This window comes from Monosiga brevicollis, genomic scaffold (genome assembly GCF_000002865.3).
Source record: "Monosiga brevicollis MX1 MONBRscaffold_5 genomic scaffold, whole genome shotgun sequence".
Taxonomy (NCBI): domain Eukaryota; class Choanoflagellata; order Craspedida; family Salpingoecidae; genus Monosiga; species Monosiga brevicollis.
The window spans coordinates 1212220-1232405 of record NW_001865042.1 but is presented as its reverse complement, the minus strand read 5'-3'; the positions used below and the strand labels follow the sequence as shown (position 1 = coordinate 1232405).

General features: G+C 55.1%; 6 protein-coding genes across 6 annotated transcripts in view; 3 read left to right on the top strand and 3 right to left on the bottom strand.

Moving 5' to 3' along the window:
- The window catches only part of MONBRDRAFT_31741 (uncharacterized protein), a gene marked incomplete at its 3' end in the record, with an annotated part of 5232 nt that extends 2340 nt beyond the window's left edge, over positions 1-2892 (bottom strand). Inside the window, exons 1-10 of the mRNA XM_001744131.1 lie at positions 1967-2892; positions 1811-1877; positions 1681-1727; positions 1505-1571; positions 1290-1393; positions 1114-1175; positions 836-1010; positions 605-700; positions 463-516; positions 57-172 (exon numbers count right to left, since the gene is read on the bottom strand). Coding sequence (XP_001744183.1) covers positions 57-172; positions 463-516; positions 605-700; positions 836-1010; positions 1114-1175; positions 1290-1393; positions 1505-1571; positions 1681-1727; positions 1811-1877; positions 1967-2854 — 1676 coding nt within the window. The remainder of the gene's footprint in view (positions 1-56; positions 173-462; positions 517-604; positions 701-835; positions 1011-1113; positions 1176-1289; positions 1394-1504; positions 1572-1680; positions 1728-1810; positions 1878-1966) is intronic.
- An 874-nt stretch (positions 2893-3766) lies between these two features.
- On the top strand, positions 3767-4970 carry MONBRDRAFT_23994 (uncharacterized protein; the record flags this gene model as incomplete). Its single annotated transcript, XM_001744324.1, has 3 exons — positions 3767-4486; positions 4585-4665; positions 4773-4970. The coding sequence occupies 3 exons, from the start codon at positions 3767-3769 to the stop codon at positions 4968-4970; spliced, it is 999 nt and encodes a 332-aa protein (XP_001744376.1).
- A 547-nt stretch (positions 4971-5517) lies between these two features.
- On the bottom strand, positions 5518-6485 carry MONBRDRAFT_18323 (uncharacterized protein). The gene has a single exon (XM_001744130.1). It carries the CDS (start codon positions 6472-6474, stop codon positions 5629-5631), a length of 846 nt encoding a protein of 281 aa, XP_001744182.1. The 5' UTR covers positions 6475-6485; the 3' UTR covers positions 5518-5628.
- A 557-nt stretch (positions 6486-7042) lies between these two features.
- On the top strand, positions 7043-9279 carry MONBRDRAFT_23992 (uncharacterized protein; the record flags this gene model as incomplete). Its single annotated transcript, XM_001744323.1, has 7 exons — positions 7043-7224; positions 7435-7652; positions 7788-7895; positions 8001-8076; positions 8182-8259; positions 8307-8470; positions 8579-9279. The coding sequence occupies 7 exons, from the start codon at positions 7043-7045 to the stop codon at positions 9277-9279; spliced, it is 1527 nt and encodes a 508-aa protein (XP_001744375.1).
- A 452-nt stretch (positions 9280-9731) lies between these two features.
- On the top strand, positions 9732-17897 carry MONBRDRAFT_31739 (uncharacterized protein; the record flags this gene model as incomplete). Its single annotated transcript, XM_001744322.1, has 32 exons — positions 9732-9817; positions 10101-10146; positions 10462-10544; positions 10634-10715; positions 10821-10880; positions 10990-11086; positions 11210-11325; positions 11457-11526; positions 11712-11779; positions 11869-12041; positions 12136-12201; positions 12357-12513; positions 12628-12786; positions 12937-13014; positions 13119-13226; positions 13254-13494; positions 13625-13707; positions 13840-14055; positions 14154-14228; positions 14364-14443; positions 14543-14666; positions 14791-14874; positions 15033-15116; positions 15217-15481; positions 15623-15720; positions 15835-15945; positions 16104-16331; positions 16473-16620; positions 17044-17079; positions 17208-17384; positions 17502-17692; positions 17787-17897. Exons 1-32 carry the CDS (start codon positions 9798-9800, stop codon positions 17895-17897), a joined length of 3735 nt encoding a protein of 1244 aa, XP_001744374.1. The 5' UTR covers positions 9732-9797.
- A 501-nt stretch (positions 17898-18398) lies between these two features.
- Positions 18399-20173, bottom strand: MONBRDRAFT_6831 (uncharacterized protein; the record flags this gene model as incomplete). The annotated part of the gene is made up of 4 exons (XM_001744129.1): positions 18399-18640; positions 18726-19145; positions 19289-19826; positions 19955-20173. The coding sequence occupies 4 exons, from the start codon at positions 20171-20173 to the stop codon at positions 18399-18401; spliced, it is 1419 nt and encodes a 472-aa protein (XP_001744181.1).
- Between the last annotated feature and the right edge of the window lie 13 nt (positions 20174-20186).

Genomic DNA, 20186 nt, shown 5'->3' with positions numbered 1-20186 from the left:
AGAGAGACAAAAAGGGAGAAAAAAAGAATCAGAAATTGACATGGACATGGACGCACTGAATATGGGAGGGAGGATCGGGTGGTTGATGTTTGAGAGAGGGATGCGGGGTACCATCAGTATGGTGCAGAGAGAGGTCACAAGGTGCAACGCAATTCAATGGTTTCAATTGGCTCTATTCTGGACGATACAGCACGGCTGTCTCACACACACGCGATCAAACAAGGACGTTCACTGCGGTAGCTTGCTATTGATATGGCGGCGCTCGAGAACAATGGCGGGCGACTGGGGCTGCACTTTTGTGGCATGCGGGTCTTGCAAGTGGCGAGTTGCTGCGGCCAGCTGTCGAACCTGGGCATGTTCATCGTGCCAACGTGTCTAAGCAGCACATTATTGCACGATGAGGGCCACGCAGGGAAGCACGCGCGAGAGCTGATCAGGCCAACAGCTGCGTAAGGACCGTACGTTATCTGGTTGCAACTGCACACACTCCTCATATGCCAGAAGGGCCAAGTCGTACTAGTGAAGTCAAAAAAAACCAAAAAACCATGGTAGGCAGTGAGAGACCATGTGACGCGCCATCAACGACAGAGCCAGGTCAACCGACCTGTTTCCGGTCGCGAAGCATCGAGGCCACGGCATAGTGAAAGGGGGCATCGTAAGGATGGATAATAGTTCGATCAGCGTAGGCCCATGGCAACAGCTAAGCGGGTGTGGACACGAAACAGCATTTTTTTTGAGAAGCCGCCGCCACCGTCGCAACAAGAGCAACGCACAAAAAACAAAACCAAATAAATGGATGGGTGAATGAGCATGTTACAGAAACGCGTGGTCTTACTTTTTGCAGAACACGAGCAAACGCTTCTTGGCAGAGGCGAATGCGGTGCAAGCGCAGCCAAGTGAGCCCAAGGAGGTACCAATATGGATCTTTGCGTTTTCGCTCAGTTTGTAGAACCTGCTCTTGATATGCCTTGGCCTGAGCGGGAGTTTTTTCCTGGGCCATGGTAGCCATCCTGCGTGCGTGTGTATGCACATTGCAGGTGAGTCAGGTCAACAGGCAAAACCTCACAACAAGGGCAGCAAGCCGCGCCCAGTCGGACAGCCCGTTCGACGCACCGCTCTGCGATCCGTGGCGATAAAACAGTCTTCATGGCGTCAAGGCAGGCATCGCGAGCTGCCTGGATATACGCATCCAGTTGGTCAAATATGGCACATGGGGATGAGTGCAAAGGGGCGGCGAGGCTTGAGCCAGCATCTTTCCCTCCCACCTTCCCACGCAGGTGCACACAGACCTCGTACTCCTGGTTATGCCAGTGTAGAAGGGCGGTTCGCAGGCTTTCACGCTCGTGGTCCGGATCCATGACAACTTGGTTTGCATATCGTTGTACAATCATATCTAAGGCATGCGCAGTGGTGGCGAATATTTTTGAGAGTTGCCATTGAGCTCGTTCAAAGCTTTGGGATCGATGTGGGGAGAAATGGGTAGGGTTCGGTACGGGCCTCATACCAGCCGTCGTGGTATTTGTGCCTTGATCAACTAGGCGCATCCGGTCAGACTTGGGCAGTCGCTGGATCTGTATGTCATTTGAGCAAAGTAGCGCAGACACACAAAGACCGAGACAGTGAGTGGAATATTCTGGTGCAACCTGGTGTGGCAGGCCACCAAGGAAAGGCCAGCTCAACCTGATTCTCGGCAGTGGCTGCCATAAATGCATGCAAGGCTTCATAGTCTATGTTAATGTCAAGCATCCAGCGTGTCAGCCCCAGTCAGTGTTGCGGTGGGAGTGCGGAGCTGGAGAGATTCAGTCCTTACTCTTGGGCTCAAAGCGTACGTGCAATTTGACCTCCTGCTGGGCCAAACGGAAGAGGTTGATGACGTCCTAAGGAGGGGACAGCATCAACAAAATGCAATTAGTGGGCACATCGCGGCACAGACTGCGATTGGCACGCGCAACCAAGTGAAGGGTACCTCCAAGGTAGCGTCCAGGGTATCAAAGGGGCGGCCATCAATGATCATGGCCAGGACGCGATCTCCGACGCCCAGCTCGCTGCTGAGGGTCGAGTCGGGCTTGAGGCCCGATACAAAGATACCCGAAGCCTCAGCCTCTTTGCCTTGCTCTTCCTCGTCCACCAATCGCTGAAGGCGCGGGCCCACGAGCTGCACCCCCGAAGGCTTGCCGGGCGTGGGTAGAAAGACTTCACGCACAGCCTCAGGGTCAGGCTGGCTCGAGCTACCAATCTGCTCAGTGTCCAGAATGTTGTCACGGGCAGGTTGCTTTGCAACATTGCCGGTAGAACTCTTCAGCGCTGGCTCTGAACCTGGTGTGACCAGCCTGGGCTCAGCCTGTGGCTCATCAATATGCTCGGCTTGTGCAGGTGCAGCTGTACTCGGTGCAGCTGATACAGCCTCTGCATCTGCCGCAGTTGCAGCTTCATCGGATGATGAAGGTTGGCCTAGAGGTGCATTGGGTTGTATATCATCATCAGTAGAGGTCTGCTCCTCGACTTGATCGTCGTCTTGGTCCTCGGCCTGCTCCTCGACTTGATCGTCGTCTGGGTCCTCGGCCTGCTCCTCGACTTGATCGTCGTCTGGGTCCTCGGCCTGCTCCTCGACTTGATCGTCGTCTTGGTCCTCGGCCTGCTCCTCGACTTGATCGTCGTCTTGGTCCTCGGCCTGCTCCTCGACTTGATCGTCGTCTTGGTCCTCGGCCTGCTCCTCGACTTGATCGTCGTCTTGGTCCTCGGCCTGCTCCTCGACTTGATCGTCGTCTGGGTCCTCGGCCTCCACATTCAACACCCGATCCATCTGACCTCGCTCCTCATCTGCTGTCGCACCTTCCATGACGCCTGATGCCATCACAAGCCGCCGTCAGCTCCGACGCGCGCCTGCCAAATACCAAACCTCCAAAAGAAAAATGCATGTAAACGTGTTGTTCAACGAGAGAGAGAGAGAAGCAGAGCCAGAGAGGGAATTTATGCTGACATTTCCAACAGAAGATGCCGTGAATTGCTGACATGATGACATGCTGACAATGCAGTTTCTGAGCAGCATGTCGGCTTCCGCAGCGGCAGCAGCGGCAGCGGCAGGGGCGGCAGCAGCGGTGCGGGAGGTGGAGGGGGAAAGGGGGTTGGTGAGCGTAATAGTGCCCGTGCATAATGTCGAGGAATATGTATATGAGGCTCTTGCATCGGTTTTTGCTCAAGAGTATCGGCCCATTGGTGCGTGCGTCGTTGGGGGTGGGTTGAAACTGGCTGGTGCTGGTGCTCACCACCCTTGCGCTCACGGCCTAGATATCTGCATCTTCAATGATGCATCGACGGATGATAGCGCTGCAATTGTGCAACAAGTGCTATGTGATCACATGGGGTCAGCTGATGTTTTGGTAGCCTACACCTGCCACCAGTGCTGCGACCAAGCGCGCCGTGACCCCAGAACCCGCAGTTATGTACGTCCCCTCGCGTTTGCGAAGAAGAGCATGGAGGCGAGCGCTTGGGCTAGAGTTGACAGCGGATGGTTGCAATGTGGTGCTGGACTCTGCCTTGTTCATCTTTTCGTCGCCCTTGTACAACTCCATTGATCTGATAGGTTTGTTCGTGTGAGCGCGGAGAGCCTGCAGGCTGTAATCGAGGAATCGGCTCGGCCCGCAACCAGGCCATTGCTCAGGTATAGTGCCGATAATCGTGTCTTTGCCATTGGCCAGCTGCGAATGTGGGCCATAATGCGTGCATATGCGTACGTGTGCCCTGTGCGGACCTTTGGCTAACCCATATGCCCTCTGTCATCATCGGAGCTCTGCAGAGTCTCGGGGCGCACCTGTGCTTTCTTGATTCAGACGATGTCATGAAGCCCGAGCGCGTGCGCGTGCAGCTTGCGGCGAGTCTGCGTTTTCCCAACGCCATGATTGGTAGTCGGGTTGAGCGAGTCCCAGCCGACTCCACTTCGCGCTACACACACTGGATCAACGGCGTGACCCAGCGCGAACTGGTCACCCACCGCTTCCGAGATGTCTCCCTGATCGCCCCAACCTGGTTCATGCCACGCCGCGTCTTTGCCAGCACTGGTGGCTTTTCCCCCGAGTTGGCCGAGGATTTGCTGCTGCTACATGCACACATCACAGCCTTTGCTCATCAGCACGGGCATGATGGTGCTCAGGCTTGGTCCATCGCCCGCCGAGCCTTCCGACCCCTCGATCACAGCACATCTGCCCTCTCGGTGGTGGGTCACACTGATGCCGATCCAAGGGATCGCTCAACGACAGCTGAAGCCCGTATATCTGCAGGAATGCCTACAGCAGAGCAGCTTGTTCTTCCTACCTCTGAGGTTGCTCTCTATCGCTGCCCCGAGGTACTGATGATGTATCGCTTTCGCGAAGCCTCGGGTAGCTTTCGAGTGTCTCGTGCCTATCTGCGCGAGATGCGCACAGCGTTATTAGTGGATCAGGTCCTGACAAAGTGGCCTGATCGCTTTGGTATATGGAGTGCCGGCAAGGTATTGTGATATGGGCTCTCACCTGCACAAAGTATCCGATCCCGGTCTGCATCGGAGTATTTGTCACCTGATGAAGTGGGCTGCGGATTTTGACGTAGAATGGTCGTCAGTTTTTCCAGGCCCTGCCTGCACACTTACAAGCGCGGGTTCGCGCGTTTTATGATGTGGACGCCAAAAAGGTTCGGGATGCTCCACTCTAGCCATCGCATCACTTTGTCTCAATGGCAAAAGTCTCAGAAATGGTTCCGAGCTGACAGCCAATTTTATTGCCGACCGTCTGATGTAGCTTGGCAAGGAGTACCGGCACCACGATCCCGTAACCCGACATGTTTTACGCAGCATACCCATCCTACCGATCGAAGGGCTTGTGCCACCTTTTGTCACATGTTTGGCCTTGGATCGTACGGAGGGTGTCTTCGAGGCTACGCTAGCGCATATGGCCGTCGATTTGGTGGAGGGTCGCGACTACGTCATCTTTAACTGAACCCGAGCTTAAATGATAGGATTCGGTAGACCATCACGCACGGGTCCCAACGTCTCGAGTCTAAGCTGGAAAGTTGTGACTTTTGATTTCAAATTTAAGAGCAAGCAAGGAAGCGAGTCAAAGGAGAGGGTTGGATGGGAAAGGAGAAGGAAAAAAAAAAAGAAGTGTGACAAAACAGTAGACAGAGCGTCTTGGACCAAACGTAACCGGCGTGGCTCGTTACAAACGAGAGCGCGGTCGAGGAGGACAGCAACAAATGGACACGGCAGGTACACGCTCAATACAAACAACAAAACCCAAATCAAGGCACATTGGGGGAAGAGGTAAGATCGGAGACAACAAACACTAACTCGAGGGCCATCACCATAGTCACATGCAAAGGCATAGAACCACCCACAGTCGGAAACAAACGCTCAGTTACCAAACCACGCGCATATAGAGTGGTTCAGGGCCTGAACAGCTTGCTTCAATGTACGACACGCGAGCACAAATCCCCTCCATCACCCGACGCGCACGCGTCCCGTCAACGCCAGCACAAGTGCATGGTCAGCGGCGTGAACCACAGCGAGGCCATTTGCTCAAGGAAAGGGTTTAGAACGTTGGCGATGCACGGCACCAAGGAAGCTATCACAAGCACAGCGGATCCGTAGAGCTTGGCTTAGTTGCGCTTGGAGAGCTCGGCGTGAATAATGGCATGGCCGTAACGATGACCATCAAGGTGCTTGATGGCCTTCTCGGCGTCGCTGCGGGTATGGAAGGTAACAAAGGCAAAACCCTTGGCTGTCTTGAAGCCGGTAACGGCATCGGTCTCCTGCGCCAAGTACATGCGCTGCATGCCGGCCATGTGCAACTGGTTGCACATTTCCCTGATCAAATCCTTCAAGTCCTCGTGCTGTGTCTCCGGGGGCAAGTTGGTAATGCGAACCGAGTTCTCCTGTTCCTGTGATTGGCCACCACGCTTGTTCGGGGCCACGTAGGCGCCCATGGCGCCACCCTCGCTCTCTGGATCCACCTGAGGCGCGACGGGCTTGGTGTCGAGGTTGGCGTGGGGGCAGCTGTGGGTGAAATGGCTACCACCGCACTTACGGCACGAAACAGACGTGATACCAGTGGGTTTCTCGGGCTCAGCGTCCTGGGGCTCAGCCTTTTGCTTGTGTGTCTTGAGGATGAGGTACACCTCCTCACCGACGCTGGTAGTCACAGCCTCGGGACCGGGAGCCGCGCCCTTGGCCGCACCAAACTTGGTCCATTTGCGACGCGCAATAACGGCCTTGGACGCCTTGGTTGTGCGCGACTCGACACGGTAAGTGGTCGTCTTCTTTACCAACTGGCCTTCCTCATCTCGATGATACTCAGTCACTCGCTTCGTGTTATCATCCACCATGACAGTTTCCGAAGGCGGGACATCCTGATCCTGAGTGGCTGGGCTTGTCACGGACTCGGCCGTGGAGGTGTTCAAGTCCTGCACATCCTCGCTCCAAGCGGTGCTAGTGCTCGCTGGCATTGTGGCGGTGCAATCTGTGGGGCAAGCAGGGCAGGGCAATCAAATTCAGCTGATCGGTCAATGACATGGAAAAAAAAAAAAAAAGGCCTCAAGTGTGGCGCGCACATGACAGTATCGCTACACTTGTGCAGACAATACATATGCCTTTGAGAAGAAATCCTGCGTCCCTTTACCAACACCTCCCTTTCGACCCGGCCAGACGGCTCAGCCTCACGGAAGAGCGCCCGCACAAACCAGACCAATCGGCAGAACGCACGCAACAAGGCGAAAAAAAGAGCGAGAGAGCGCGCGCAGAGAGAGAGAGAGAGACGACACGCGGGTCAGGGCATCACAAACCCGTGCTGTGTAAATGTGTGACGGCGATCACGCTTTCTTACCGTCAGTGGCAGTTTTTTGAATAAGCAGGCTAGGGTTTTCTGCTTTGAGATTGATTCGCAGAAAGACATGGATCAAACACTAGTTGTTGCCATATATGATTGTCATCATTTCCGGGTGGCGCTGCTGTCTCCGCCCCCTCGCCCGCTCTTTGAGCCGCACTCGCGCTGATTTCTGACCCGAGTCGAGCAACATGGCTAGACCCTCAACGGTGACCTATGTGGATCTGGCCGAGCTCAAGACTGGCAAGTATGAGCGTGATTATAAAGGACAACCGCCCGCCCCCAAAACAGTGGTCTACTCGGATTTGCAGAATGTGTTTGATCGCGCAACTTGCGAGCGCTGTGGCAACCTCGTCGATGAACACGTTCGCATGTATGTCAGGCCAAATGTCGAAGGGCGAAGTCATGCCAGCTGGTGTATCGCTGTCTGGCCGAACCATGCGCTGCTCGACTGGCACTTGAGCCCTCTGTTGTTTCAAACTTGGAACAGCTGGAGTGCAATGTCTCCGTCCACGGAATGGCCTCATGTCCGACTTGTCTATCGCTCACACTCACACACACACTTGGACGTTTGGTAATACAGGTTGGATCAGCCCAGTCTGGCAAGTGCTGTTGCTGTGATCAAATATGAGAGTGTGCCAGAAGCTGAACCTACTCGGTTTGATAGTGCACTCTTTTCTTTGGCTCTGCAGTACAACAAGACAAATAATACCTACAGTTTTCCTGAGCGTCGCGCGGAGCCCGGACAGCGTCTTGACATTTGCGCTCGCCAGGCCGTCGCAGAAAATCTAAACTCTGAAAGTACGTCTTCATGTCTTTGCATTTCCCACGTCATACGAGGAACGATCCAATACCAGCATGGGTGGAAGTGCTTCAGGTTCACCAATTTTATTTTGTTTATTTATTGGATTTGTTTTTTTTTTGGACCCCCTGTAGTTGCGCTGGAACAGGTCTTTTGCGTCTCCTGCCATGGTACCCAGCATCGCGAGCCAGCTAAAGACTGGCACACGCTTAGTGTGCTCTACGCAGCGCCTATTACCAGTGGTGAGTCAAATCTGCCAGCCCTGGCCTTTCTTCTTGATTACCACAACCCATGCTATCCCATTCGGTCTGATGAGATGAGGCATTGTGCGTGGCTCACACGTGTAGATGCCGACATCAAAACTGTTTCCTTAAAGCAAGTTTTGGTCAATCACGATGTGTTTAGGATGCCGGGTGACCAACGGTATGTCCACACCGCCCAACGTCTGTTGACGCCACCTTGTAAAGAGGTGGTTTGTGACGATTGAAATCCAACACGCACCCATATGGTCGGTGTTAACGTTTGTAGGGATATGCTTCATGCCTTGTGCGAATGGCTGCGACACCAGTGCTTGGCGGGCAACCTTGTTCGGGTATTTCAACCTCGGTGTGTTTGCTCACCCACTTTTTTCTCCTCGGACTGCTCGGACTGAGTCTTCCTGCGTCACGCGAGGAACATGAGCTCATTGGTTGCGAGTGCTACAGGCCCCGCATGATACGTCGAGTGACGACCAACGCCGCCTTTGTTCAGAAGCTGCCCACTCGTGATCCCATTCATCGCTCCTTTCGAAGCTGGCGCAATCCCTACTGGGCCTCAGGTGATCCCATATCGCCGCCGTCTTTGCACTGCCAACACCCGGCAAAATACTTCATGTGCGAGTATGAGACAACCTACACTCATTCATTGTTACGGGTGCTGTTGATAGGCGACCTGGTGTCCGTCCAGGACGACATGATAACGCGCCGTTCGTTTGCGTTGACACTGGAAGCGGACGACCAAGATGCCGCCTTCGAGTCGACCACTGACCCGTCAGTCTTGCCCGGGCGTCGATCGGCACGTCCCGCGCCTGGCAACGGCCCCAAGCGCCGCGCCTCGCGGGCTCGCACCAGCCAAGCCCCCCGCACCTCTACCCAGGATCCGCCAGTAGAGGCATCGCGGGCCCCTGCCAAGAACGGCTATGCCAAGACAAGTCAGGCACATGCCGACGAGCCCCGTGGTGAGCCACGGCGCTCGGCCATTCCTGCCGTAGCGCCCGGGCATGTGCGGCGCAACCTCGTGCCTCGCGGCGCTGGTGATGGTGTGCGTGAAGTGGGTGACTCAGACTCTTCAGATGCAGAAACCGAGGGGCGTCATAGTCAGCACCGGGCCTCTTTGTCTCGACGGCCCACGGGCAAGGGATCGGCCGCTCAGTCGGAGTTGGTATCCACACATTCATCATCAGCACAAGCATCATCAGACGGCGACAGTGATCAGAGTGACAGCGCGGACGGATCTGACTCGACAGCACCCCGTCGACAACATGGGCGTCCGAAGCGTCAGCCCTCCTTGCCCGAAGGTGACTTCAATCCCTTGGCCGACGATTTTCAAGCCGATTTTTCCAATCCTTTGGCGCAGACTTCGCCCTGATTGCCACATTCGCTTCGGGTTTTGCGCCAAGCCTCAAGTCGATCTGGTGCATGCCATCGTCATGTCAAACGTGGGGAAAGGTGCTCAATCGTTGTCACAAGCAACCAGGTCGAGGCTGGTCCCGCCGAGCGGGTTCTCGACTCGTCGCTTTCCTATCCACTCTTTCATGCTTTGACCAGTGGCTCTCGCTTCGACTGGCCAGCCCGTTGACCATTATTAATTCATCATGCATGCTTATTCTTTCTTGTCAAGCGTTGATCATGGCTCAAGCGTCTCAACTTTTTTCCCGCCAAAACGAGCAGAGTTTATCACGTGTGATAATCGCGTTGCAAAAAACCAGCAGAGAGACAAGTTGTCAGCAAATGCCAATTGAACCGTTACAAAAAACACTCGAAGCTAAACCGTTCGCTTCCGCTTTTCTGTCAAGCAGTTTCCATTTCGTGGTTCGAGCTGAAAGAGTTTTTGATCGATAGAGAAGGAAGGAAAAAAAAAAAGAAAAAAAAAAGGCGCCGATCAAGATGCCGGCGCGGCGCTCAAAGTGAGTTGAATGGTCGACCCTATCCAAGTCCATGGGTGTTGGAATGTAATCTTTGTTGGCTTTGTATGTGAATATGGGTGTGCGGCCTGGGTTTTTGAATGCATGATGATGGTTTTCTTCTCTGGAGCTGGTGGAGCTTGCTGCCAATGCATGCATCCATTGGCTTGGCGAGCTCGAATCGGAAACCCAAGCGTAGCCTGTAGTTACTTCTGTCATGCAGCAGAGCTGTGGCGCACGCCGCGCGTCTCATCTATTGGAATATGCCGCTGGGGTGACAACACAGATCGGCCTCGTCCTTGCCCGTCATGGGTGCGCGCAACGCCAAGCGGGTATGTCTGCTCAACTTGCTTGTCCACTGATTTTAAGACACCTGCCTCTGTCTGAGCGTGCGCTTTTCTCTCCTGGCTGGCTGCAAATGCACGTCATGACCAAATGGGGAAATGCAATTTGTGGCTGAATGGCGACCCTCCTTGGCTCAACTTCGCCCGCTTGTTGTATATTTTTGCATTTGTTTGATGTCTTCTCTCCGCACCCCCATGACTCTTGGCCTGGTCTGGTGTTGGTGGTGATGATGGGCAAATGCAGCCTGGATGTCCCATTGTCATCATGCGCCTCACGGTTGTTTGCCTCCATTCGCGCGACAGAGGTCAAGCGGGCGTGCCGCGGGGCGACCATCATCGCGCGAGCAAACGCAGCAACGCACTTCAGCCAAGCCCAGCCCTGCCAGGTTTGACAGACACTGATGCATTCAACGCGTTCAGGTGTTGCAGCCGGAATGAGGCCATGTATGCCTCACGTGTGCTTCCGCTGCGACAGATCCTCGCCGGCGGCCTCAGCCCCACGCCGTGCCCGTAGCAAACCGCGGCGCTCGCGTGGTGGTGATGACGCCGATGTACCGGTAGGATCAACGTTCATGTGTTTGAGTTTCAAGTTTTACGTTTCCGTATCCTGTTGCTCCTTATCAATCACGCTGTCGTTGCTTGCTGGGCTGCTCGTGTTGTAGCAATTGTCAGCTCGTGCGGTCACTCTGTTCAACAAGGTCATGACCGGCCGTGGACTACAGGTGTGGTAGAACACCCCAAACCCATTCTCCACAACGGGGCGCCTGCCTTGGTTACGCCACTGCGCCACCCGGCCAGCGCTCATTCTGGGTCTGCCAACCATCATCACAGTCCACGGTGCAGGGATGGATTGCACACTTTGGGCAAGAGCCAGAAGTCGCCACCTGTGACCTTCTGGCCGTTTTCTCTCAAGCCTGCGGTGCCAAAGGTCAGGCGAGCGTGCCTCTCTTTCTCTCGCGTGTTGTTCCGTGCAGAGGGTGTGAGCAGGATGCATCACCTCCCATTGCCCGACATTACTCGCTGCTCATCTTTGCGTACCTCTTTTGCGCAGGGGCCATCACCAACGCAATGTTGGAACAACCAAACTTGGCCGTTGATGTGCTCATCCGCACCGTGGACGGCGACCAATCCTATCTCATTGGTGGACGCACTGCCAAAGACGCCAAGGTTTGGCTGTCTTGTCTACCTGTGCCCGATCGCCCGTGTGGCCAGGCTTTCATGCCACCCGTCAGCGGATAGGCTCCCATCTAACCATAGCTGCTGTCATGCTACCCCTTTGTCCCCATGAACGTTACCAGAGCCGCCTATCCAAGTTTATGCATGCACTGATTGACAATGGGCGTGACGCATTGTGGCTGAACGAGGAATGTAGCCTTCTTGGCGATATTATCCTGTGGCTTACAGCTTTCAGCTCAAGCGTCGTTCGCTCCTTCCGCCACACGGGCACTTTTCTTGGTGCGATACATCAACGCTAGCCCTTTGTCGTGTATGCGTGTATTGTGTGGCTCACGTGTCAACAAATTGTTCGCTCGTGGTGCTCTCCAAACACATAGCTTGTCAGCTGGGCAACGCGTTGGTCGATGCTACACATAAGCTTTCACAAGACATGGAAGCTCAGGATGTGAGTCATTTGGGTGGTTCAATTGCTGAGGCGCGACAGGCTCTTTGATACCGCGCTCACCCATCCTCTGCTCACGTTCTGGTGATCAGTTGGTAATCCAGGAACTGGGCGCGCCTCAGGTCAACGGCAAACCGTTGAAAAAGGCCCAGCGCCGCCGACTTGACGAGGCCACGGCTCGATTGCAAGAGTTTGATAGCCTGTTCACCCGCGCAGAAAAGTGGCTGGATGAGATTTTCATGGGTGTCATCGTCCATCGCTATCGGTGCGTTGTGTGCACATTGCCCAGCGGTACTGTCGACACAGGCCCACCGTCAGTTTGCCGCTCACTGGTCAACACGTCCATACCAATATCGCAGCGATGTATGCCACGATATTCGGCGCGATACCTTAACGGCACTGGGCTATTGGATCATCAACAGCTGGTCCGTTTTCTCTTGTCTCATGCCCGATCTCTTGAAGACCCACAGTTTGGCGCGCTCGGCGCGCGCTGTCGGTCCAGAGGATGCTTGTCGGCCCACACGGCAAAGGACTCATTGGGCGAATGGCCAACTGGCTAAACTTTGACTGGCTGCCTCAGGGAAAAGTTTCTTGATGACACCTTCCTCAAGTACATTGGCTGGTCCTTGTCCGACAAGCACCATGAAGTTCGCCTCTGTGTGCTGCACACATTGGAGGCACTGTACGGCAATCAGGACACGCGTGAGCAGCTCGGATCCTTCACGCAGCGCTTCAAGGTAAGCCGAACCCGTGCCATGTTTGCACGTACCCTTTGATCGCACGGAGTTGCACAGCAGACCCCATTGGCTCTGAGGCTGACATGTTAAGCACGGTGCGGGCTGCTGGGATAGGACAACATTCTTTTCATGGTCTGGGATGCCAACACCGACGTGGCGGTGCAGGCATTTGCAGTCCTACACCACCTCTGCAACATGCAGGCACTCAGCCCAGAGCAGATTCAACTGCTTTTTGCCGGCTTGCAGAGTGACCAAGCGCCTGTAGCAAGCGCGGTATGCCTGTCGTAGACAGCCTTCCTGTTTTTGTTGCATTTGTGTCGCCGCTTGCCCCTATCCCACAGGATACAGTCCTTGCGTTGTCCTCGAGGCGCGATAGCACGACAGGGGCCTCACTCTTCAAATCTTTTTGCGGGTTTGATGCAGGCTGCCAAGCTGGCCAAGGAGGTTTTGCTCGACGCGCAATTACCCCTCCACTTTGAGCTGCACAAAATTGAGGACGAGGTCAGCCCCACTTCATCACACCTAATTCATTGCCTTCAGCCAACTTTGTGCATGTGAGTCGCGTGGTGCGTCGGAATTAACCTTGTTGCTTGCGTTCTTTGCAGGCCCACCAACGTCGGCTATCCATGAAGACGCTTGTGCGTCTTATCACCAGCACCGACATGATCGATAACATGGTCCGCGCAGGCTGGGACCACATTAGTCTCTTTCAGGTGAGTGCGCTTAGCTGGTTGCTACAGAACACCGGCGTGCTGTTCAGTCGGCCGGGCTTGGCGCCCGGCAAGCCGGATCAAATCAAGAGGCTAATCCTCGTGCCGGCGTGCGAGCAGGATTTTGATTGCTATTTTGAGTTACTGGAGCAAGACAATGTGACGGGTGAGGAGGCCCTCGATGAAAGCGCCGAAGCAGCTGACACGAGTTTGACGGCGGAGGAGGAAGCCAACTTTCTGCACATGTTTGCTGCGGCCATGAAAGTGTCTCGTACGTGACGCCCTTGCTTGGCCATGCGTTGGTGTGGTCATGGTCTAGTCGGCCGTCTTGATTTCTGCGTAGCGCTTGGGAATGACGGGCTGCGGTGCTGCGTTCTCATCGTTTGTGTCTCGCTGCTCAGGTGAGAGCAAGTCAACCAGCCGCAGCGAATGGAGTGCTGTCTCAAAGAAGTTTGTGCGCAAGGCTGGTGATCTATTGGAAAAGGTCAGAGACGGCCACCGCTTTGTAAACAAGTGGTCTTTTCAGACCCCAAACGGGCTCGTACATCTTCTCAATCATCTGCGTACGTTACTGATGCGTGCCCCCCTTTTTTTTGTGGCCGTGTATGTCTTTTAGCATGCGCACGATGATGCAAACACGGCCGCAATCATCAAGGCGCTCTCTGAGGTGGACCCCAAGGCGTACTCGGGAGCTGCAGCCAAGGAGTTGGACCGCTTGTTTCCGCTGGTGGCCAAGGCTCTGCTTGGAGCCAACGACATTGCTGCCATTCGTGCCGTCGTCAACTTTCTTGGCGACCTCGCTGAATCCAAGATGGCTGTCGCAGCCAAAGCGGTATGGCCCGGTGACAATCTCACAACCTCACATGTGGAGGGCTTTGGCAAGCTCATCTCTGTTTTGCAAACATTGCACCAATTTTCATCCTCTGATAGGAAACGTGCATGCAAAGCATCCTGGAAGATCTACAAATGAAGCTGGACCAATATGAGGCCAGCGGCTTGGTAACGGTACGGTTATCGCCATTCTGTTGTGGGAGCTTTGTGCGCGATTGCAATCTCCATCTGGGCCGCAGATGGACAGTTTGCCTCATCTTGCGGTTTACTGTGCTGCCTGCGTGCCATTGCATGTGTTCTCGTGTTCAGTTTGACCCCAAGACTGACGATGAGACAGATGGTATCGTGGGCCTCCGGCTCACACTCAAGCGATTGGCCTCCTGTGCAACGTGCGTGCGGTCAAGTCTGCGTCGTGGTACTTGATCTTGGCACCGCCGGACTAATTGAATGACAAGGCTCATCCTGGTTTTCGCTGCAACCTCCGCCAGGCGTTTCCCTGTCGTGCCAGAGGCACTCCACCAGCTGCTGAACAGTATGGTCGAGCGGGCCATTGACCTGACTTTGGATAGCGAGGCAAGTGCAGATGGCACACACCGTGTCACTCGACTTGAGGTTTTTGTTTGCCATGGTTGAATTGATCGGCCTACTCAGCTGTTGCAGGAGACCTGTGAATTGCCGTCCCAGACGACGCAATCACCTCTCAACTCTCACCTCCCTTGTCCCTCCACTCATGTAGAGTCTGGAGCATCTGTGTGTGTTGCAGTCACGGCTTTTGGCGATTTGTCTGGCTACCTTGGACACCAAGGATGCTGCCGCCAAGGTTGGTCGAGTGGCAGACGTGCTACCCGGGATGTGAGGACCGCTTGCGTAGCGAGCATTGGCGGGGGGGGTGGGGGTGGCGTGCTGTGAGCCTGGGCCTCTTGTCCGCTGTAAACGAGCACTAATTCATGCCGTTCACACTGTACATTCACCCAACAGGCCTCCTTTCTGCAAAATGTGGCTCGGCTCGAGGCTTTGGTGAAGAAGGCTTTGTCATCGTTATTTGCCAACACGGCCGTGGCGGTGAGATGGCTGGGGGCCGACTGTCCTGTCGTACTTTGCAACTTTGATGGTGCAACAACTCAATACAGCTGGGGTGGTGTGACTCTGCGCTCTGGCATAGGCTTGCATTGGGTACTGCGAGCTCTGCATCGTCAGCGCGCAGCTGGCGCACGATGCCGAAGACGACGAGGCTTCCGAATCAGACTCTGATGAGTCTGAGAAGAGTGACGCGAAAGCGGATGCCGATGCGGCTGCTGCACCCAGCCAAGAGCTCGTACTTTTTTGCTCCGAAGGGTTTGCCACCAGCGTTGCCGAGTTCGTGCGTGACATGGTTGCATTTACTCCTGCCAGCGATGCCGACCCGGCAGATGTGGTCGAGTACGAAGGTACGTGCACGCCATGGGAGCACGCGCTTGTTGCTTTGCGTTTGTTGCCTTGCCATCAACTACCAAAGTTTCTTTTGGCTTGCGCTTTCGTCGCCCGACTCTTAACGTGGCTCGACGCGAAATGCAATGCACCCAACGCAGGTCTGCTGGACTCTCTTCTTTCCATTTTTACGGCTTTGGCCACCTTACATCTGCTACCTGAAAGCGTCTGGGTACCTTTGGTACCTCATTATAGTACGGTACGTTAGTGCGCAAGAACCGCAACCACTGCACAGACTCGCTAGTCGCGGTCTTGGCCAGCGGACACTGACCTATCAGCTCCACGGTGGACGTTGGCTTGTATCGCGTCGTAGAATGCCAAGGTTAAACACGTTTTTAAAGCATACCTGAAGCAGCTGCGTCAGCAGGACAGCAGCACGTCGAGTGTTTCGGCAGCACGAGTCATTCTCAACGGCCTTACGACTGTACGTTCACGGCCCCATGGGCTTGCGCTGGCAAAATTCCGTGCCTTGCAGTCGTCCTTGACATTCCAAAATCCCGCTCATCATCGGCCTCCTCTCACACTTCTATTGTGTCCACTGTTTGAATTGTTTCGGGCACTCCGGGCGTGAACTACGTACAGTGGGCACTGACGGCTGATGAGAAAGACCAGCACATGGTGCTGGAGGTGACTCGCAGCTTGGCCATGACATTCAGTCAGCGTACTGATGCCCATCGTCGACAGCTGCACTGGTTGTTCCAGAGCCTATGCAAGGTAGCTTGCACGCAGCTTGCGGAGGGCTCGCGCAGCGCCAATACCATTTTCATTTTTGCCCTTGCGCGTGAAGTGGCTTCTCGCATGGGTACTGCGGTATGTGCGTCTGTCGTGAGGTGTTTTGCATCAAGTCATGCCCGGCCTTTGTTGAGGGATGAGTGCTATGCAGGAGGGTGGAGGAAGAGAGTGGGAGAAAGCCGGTTCTGTCGATTCATACGGCTTGTCTGATTACCACAGGATCGCGAATATGCGGCCAAAAGCTTTGACAGCATCGAGGTTGAGCAGCCCATGGAGCCCAAGGAGCACAGCCAGGAATGGCAGCCTTATTTTGCTCTCGTTGATCTGCTGTCGGGAGCAAGTAAAGGGGCCAAGACGCCAGCCTCGGGTAAGCATTTTGCTCGTACATGCTGTGCTGTGCTGTGCTGTGCTGTGCTGTGCTGTGCTGTGCTGTGCTGTGCTGTGCTGTGCTGTGCTGTGCTGTGCTGTGCTGTGCTGTGCTGTGCTGTGCTGTGCTGTGCTGTGCTGTGCTGTGCTGTGCTGTGCTGTGCTGTGCTGTGCTGTGCTGTGCTGTGCTGTGCTGTGCTGTGCTGTGCTGTGCTGTGCTGTGCTGTGCTGTGCTGTGCTGTGCTGTGCTGTGCTGTGCTGTGCTGTGCTGTGCTGTGCTGTGCTGTGCTGTGCTGTGCTGTGCTGTGCTGTGCTGTGCTGTGCTGTGCTGTGCTGTGCTGTGCTGTGCTGTGCTGGGCCCTCCCTTGCTTTGCCACACCACACGGGTGCTGACATCAATGTTTGGGGGTATCTGTGATCACAGCTCGTCGCGCAACACGTCGCATTCAGCCAGATGAAGGTTTGTGGCCGGTGCACATTGACTGTGACACTATTGCCTGGGACTTCTCTCCGACTTGCTTCTCGTTTGCCTTTCTTTTTCCTTGTGTCTGCCATCTGCCTTGCTTACGCACATTTGTATCTCAATAGACATTGAGGATGATGGTGAACCAAGTCCCGCGGCCGCTCCTACTTCTGCTCGGCGGGCCGGCCGACGTGCGAATCGTGGCCGGCGCAGTGAGCCGATTAGTGACGACGAAGTCGGCGAGGGTGATGAGGCGGATGAGGATGAGGCCGATGGGTGGATTTCCACTGTGCCCAAGCGCGGTCAGTGCGTTTGGGCTGCTCGAGCTTATCATCCAAGAGGGCGTGCGACGTTCAAATGCCAGTGGGCAAGCCGCTCTTCTCATACCATCTGCTGCTTCCCAATGTTGCATGTTCTAGCTAAAACGTCCCGTCAAGCAAGCCGGGCATCGACGCGCACCCGGGGTGCAGGCCGAGGCCGTGCGGCTCTCGTCGACGCCATCTCAGATGACAGCGATGACGACGACGGTGCAGACCAAACCGGGGCTGCGGCTCACGCAGACGATTCTGATGAGATTGAGGATGAACCCTCACAACCGCCCAAGCGCTCAGTACGTGGACATTCCAGCTGCTTCTTCTCAGGATCTGTGCGGCTGGGAAGTTGACAATGGCTCATCATCGTGGTTTTTGCATCTGCTCGTGTAGAAGCGCGTGACTCGCGCCCCCGTGTTGCATCTGGACTCGTTGGATGATGTTGAAGAGGTTGCACCGATCACGCGAGCGTCAGATGAATCAGACTTGGAGGAGGTCTTGTAGAGGATGAACAGGTATCAACTTTGAGTACCCAAGGCCGGGTGTCATCCATTTGACGGTCGGACAGTTCTTAACCCCCCCCCCCCCCCCCCCTTTTTTTTGTTTCTGTTTGCGATGTGTGATGTGAGCTTGGATTTGATCACACACTTGCGCCAAGCGCGTTTGCTTTTGAGACTCGTTGATTGAGTCTATGGGCCCAAGCCAAATTGAGCCAATCATTAAAGTGGTTGAGCAAATTGGTCAATTATAATGAAGAATATGGTGCAGAGAGATATCTTATACAAGAGCGCAGAGAGGAGGGTTGAGTGTGCTTGGACAGACGCTTGTACCTCTTGCAGCACATTGGGCAAGATGCCTTGCGATCAAAACCAAAACAAACAAAAAGAGGAACGAGAAGGGATAGAGGGCGCAGCCACACCAGAAGAACCCACTGGCACAAAAAACATGCCTGCTCTTGCGAGCGCATGCTGCAAATGGCCTAGTGGTGCGGCGACATGCATTGTGTTAGACCTCAGAAAGGGTCAGGCGTCCGAAGAGCTTCTCGGCGGCATCAGGGTCGTCGTGCTCGTCGTCTATATCCTCCACGAGGGAGAGGACATGTGGAAGGACATGTGACTGAGGTGTAGTGCCCCAGGCCATGGGCGTGCTGCTCCAGGAAGACTGCGCGGGTAGGATGGAAACATGTTCAAGCGAGACCACGTCTTCCTTGCCCTCGATGGAGGATGTGTCGGAGGGGGCCACCACAACTACGGGAAACAGTGTTCAGAGTGAGTTGTGGGAGGGCTGATGGCGAGAAAACACCGACCAATTCGGCTTGGCACAGCGATATACCTTGGCGCGCCGGGTATTCTGCCGGTTGGCGACTTGGATGGGCTAGAAACGAGGTGGCAGCTGGTATGGAGGTGTAAGAAATGGTATCCGCCGAGTGGGAAACGTTATCAGCATGTCCCTGATCGATCAAGTGGCGAATGCTGGTGTAAAGGGGTAGCGCAGCGCCATCGTGTAGGCTCGCACAGTCTGCAGGGGTGCTCTCGATGCGCCGGGCTGACAACGGTGTGGAGGAGGCCGTCACGCTCACAGGGGCACGCCAGGCCAACACAGAGGATGCTTGAGATCGCGTGTCAAAGTCAGGGTCGAGGTCACAAGGCTTGGGCTGATAATTATCGAGAGCGACGCGGGCCTTGGTCCGAGCGCGTCGCGCCACCAGCACCACGACGAGAGCCAAAAGTACAACCAAGCTTAAGAGTACGGCTGTGAGAGCGAGGGCAATGCACGATCAGCTTGTCAGGGGCAACGACTTGACCAGACCAGTAACGGGAAAAAAACAAATAACTAAAACAAAAACAGAATCAAGCAAAACCCACGGACAACATAGGCAGGGACTATTCACGTACCAACGACGACTGCGACGGTTGGGTCAGTTTGATCGACCGAGGGTCCCGAGTTGGGACCCTCGGTAGTGGGACCAGCGTGGAGGGCAGCTTCGTTCTGTGCATCGCTGACGTCGAGGAAGGCGCGAAAGGTATACTGGGTGGGGGTGTTGAGGAGGCGGGTGTTGATGGGCAAGTTGGACCAGCCACCATGGTTTTCACTCGCGAGGGAAACACCCACGGCGGGTAGGCCACCGAGTGGGGAGGCAAAGTTTTGAAGCTGGAAACCATACGTTTGATTGTGCAAAACAGTGATGGCAGCGTCGAGTTGAAAACCTTGCCAAGCCAAGCAGGCCGTGCGCGAGCAAGCTGGCGTCATGAGGCAGGTATCTGCGGACAGTTCACAAGCAGAGCAGGTCGATTGGACGGGCTGGCGGTGTAGGATGCGTCGGGTAGCTTCACGGTTGCTTGGCTGCCAAGCTTTGGTCACGGGTGCAGGTTCTTCCAGTGTGTCGGCCAGAGCCTCAAACACAATCAACTCTGCGCTAAACTCACGACAGGGCTATGGCCAGGTACATGAACAAATCAGTCGAGTGAAAAGAAGAACGGAACAGATGCGCAGTGAGACACAAGCATGGTGCATAGGGCGGCTGGTGAGTATAGCCGTTTGGGTAGGCATCGGGAGCGCACCTCCATGGAACCCAGCTTCAGGTTAACGGTTGTCAGCAGACCGTCTTGATGTGGTTGAAAGTGTTGAACGATGCCGTCGCTTGAGAGAACGGTGCGAATGGTGTGGCTGTCATCCGTGTGCTGGTCCATGATGACTTTGGCATGGATGCAGGCCGAGAGGAGCAGAAGGAGGAGCATCTGTGCGGAGCCCCGACACCCGGCGGCTGGCGCGCCAGGCATGTTGTGGGCAAAC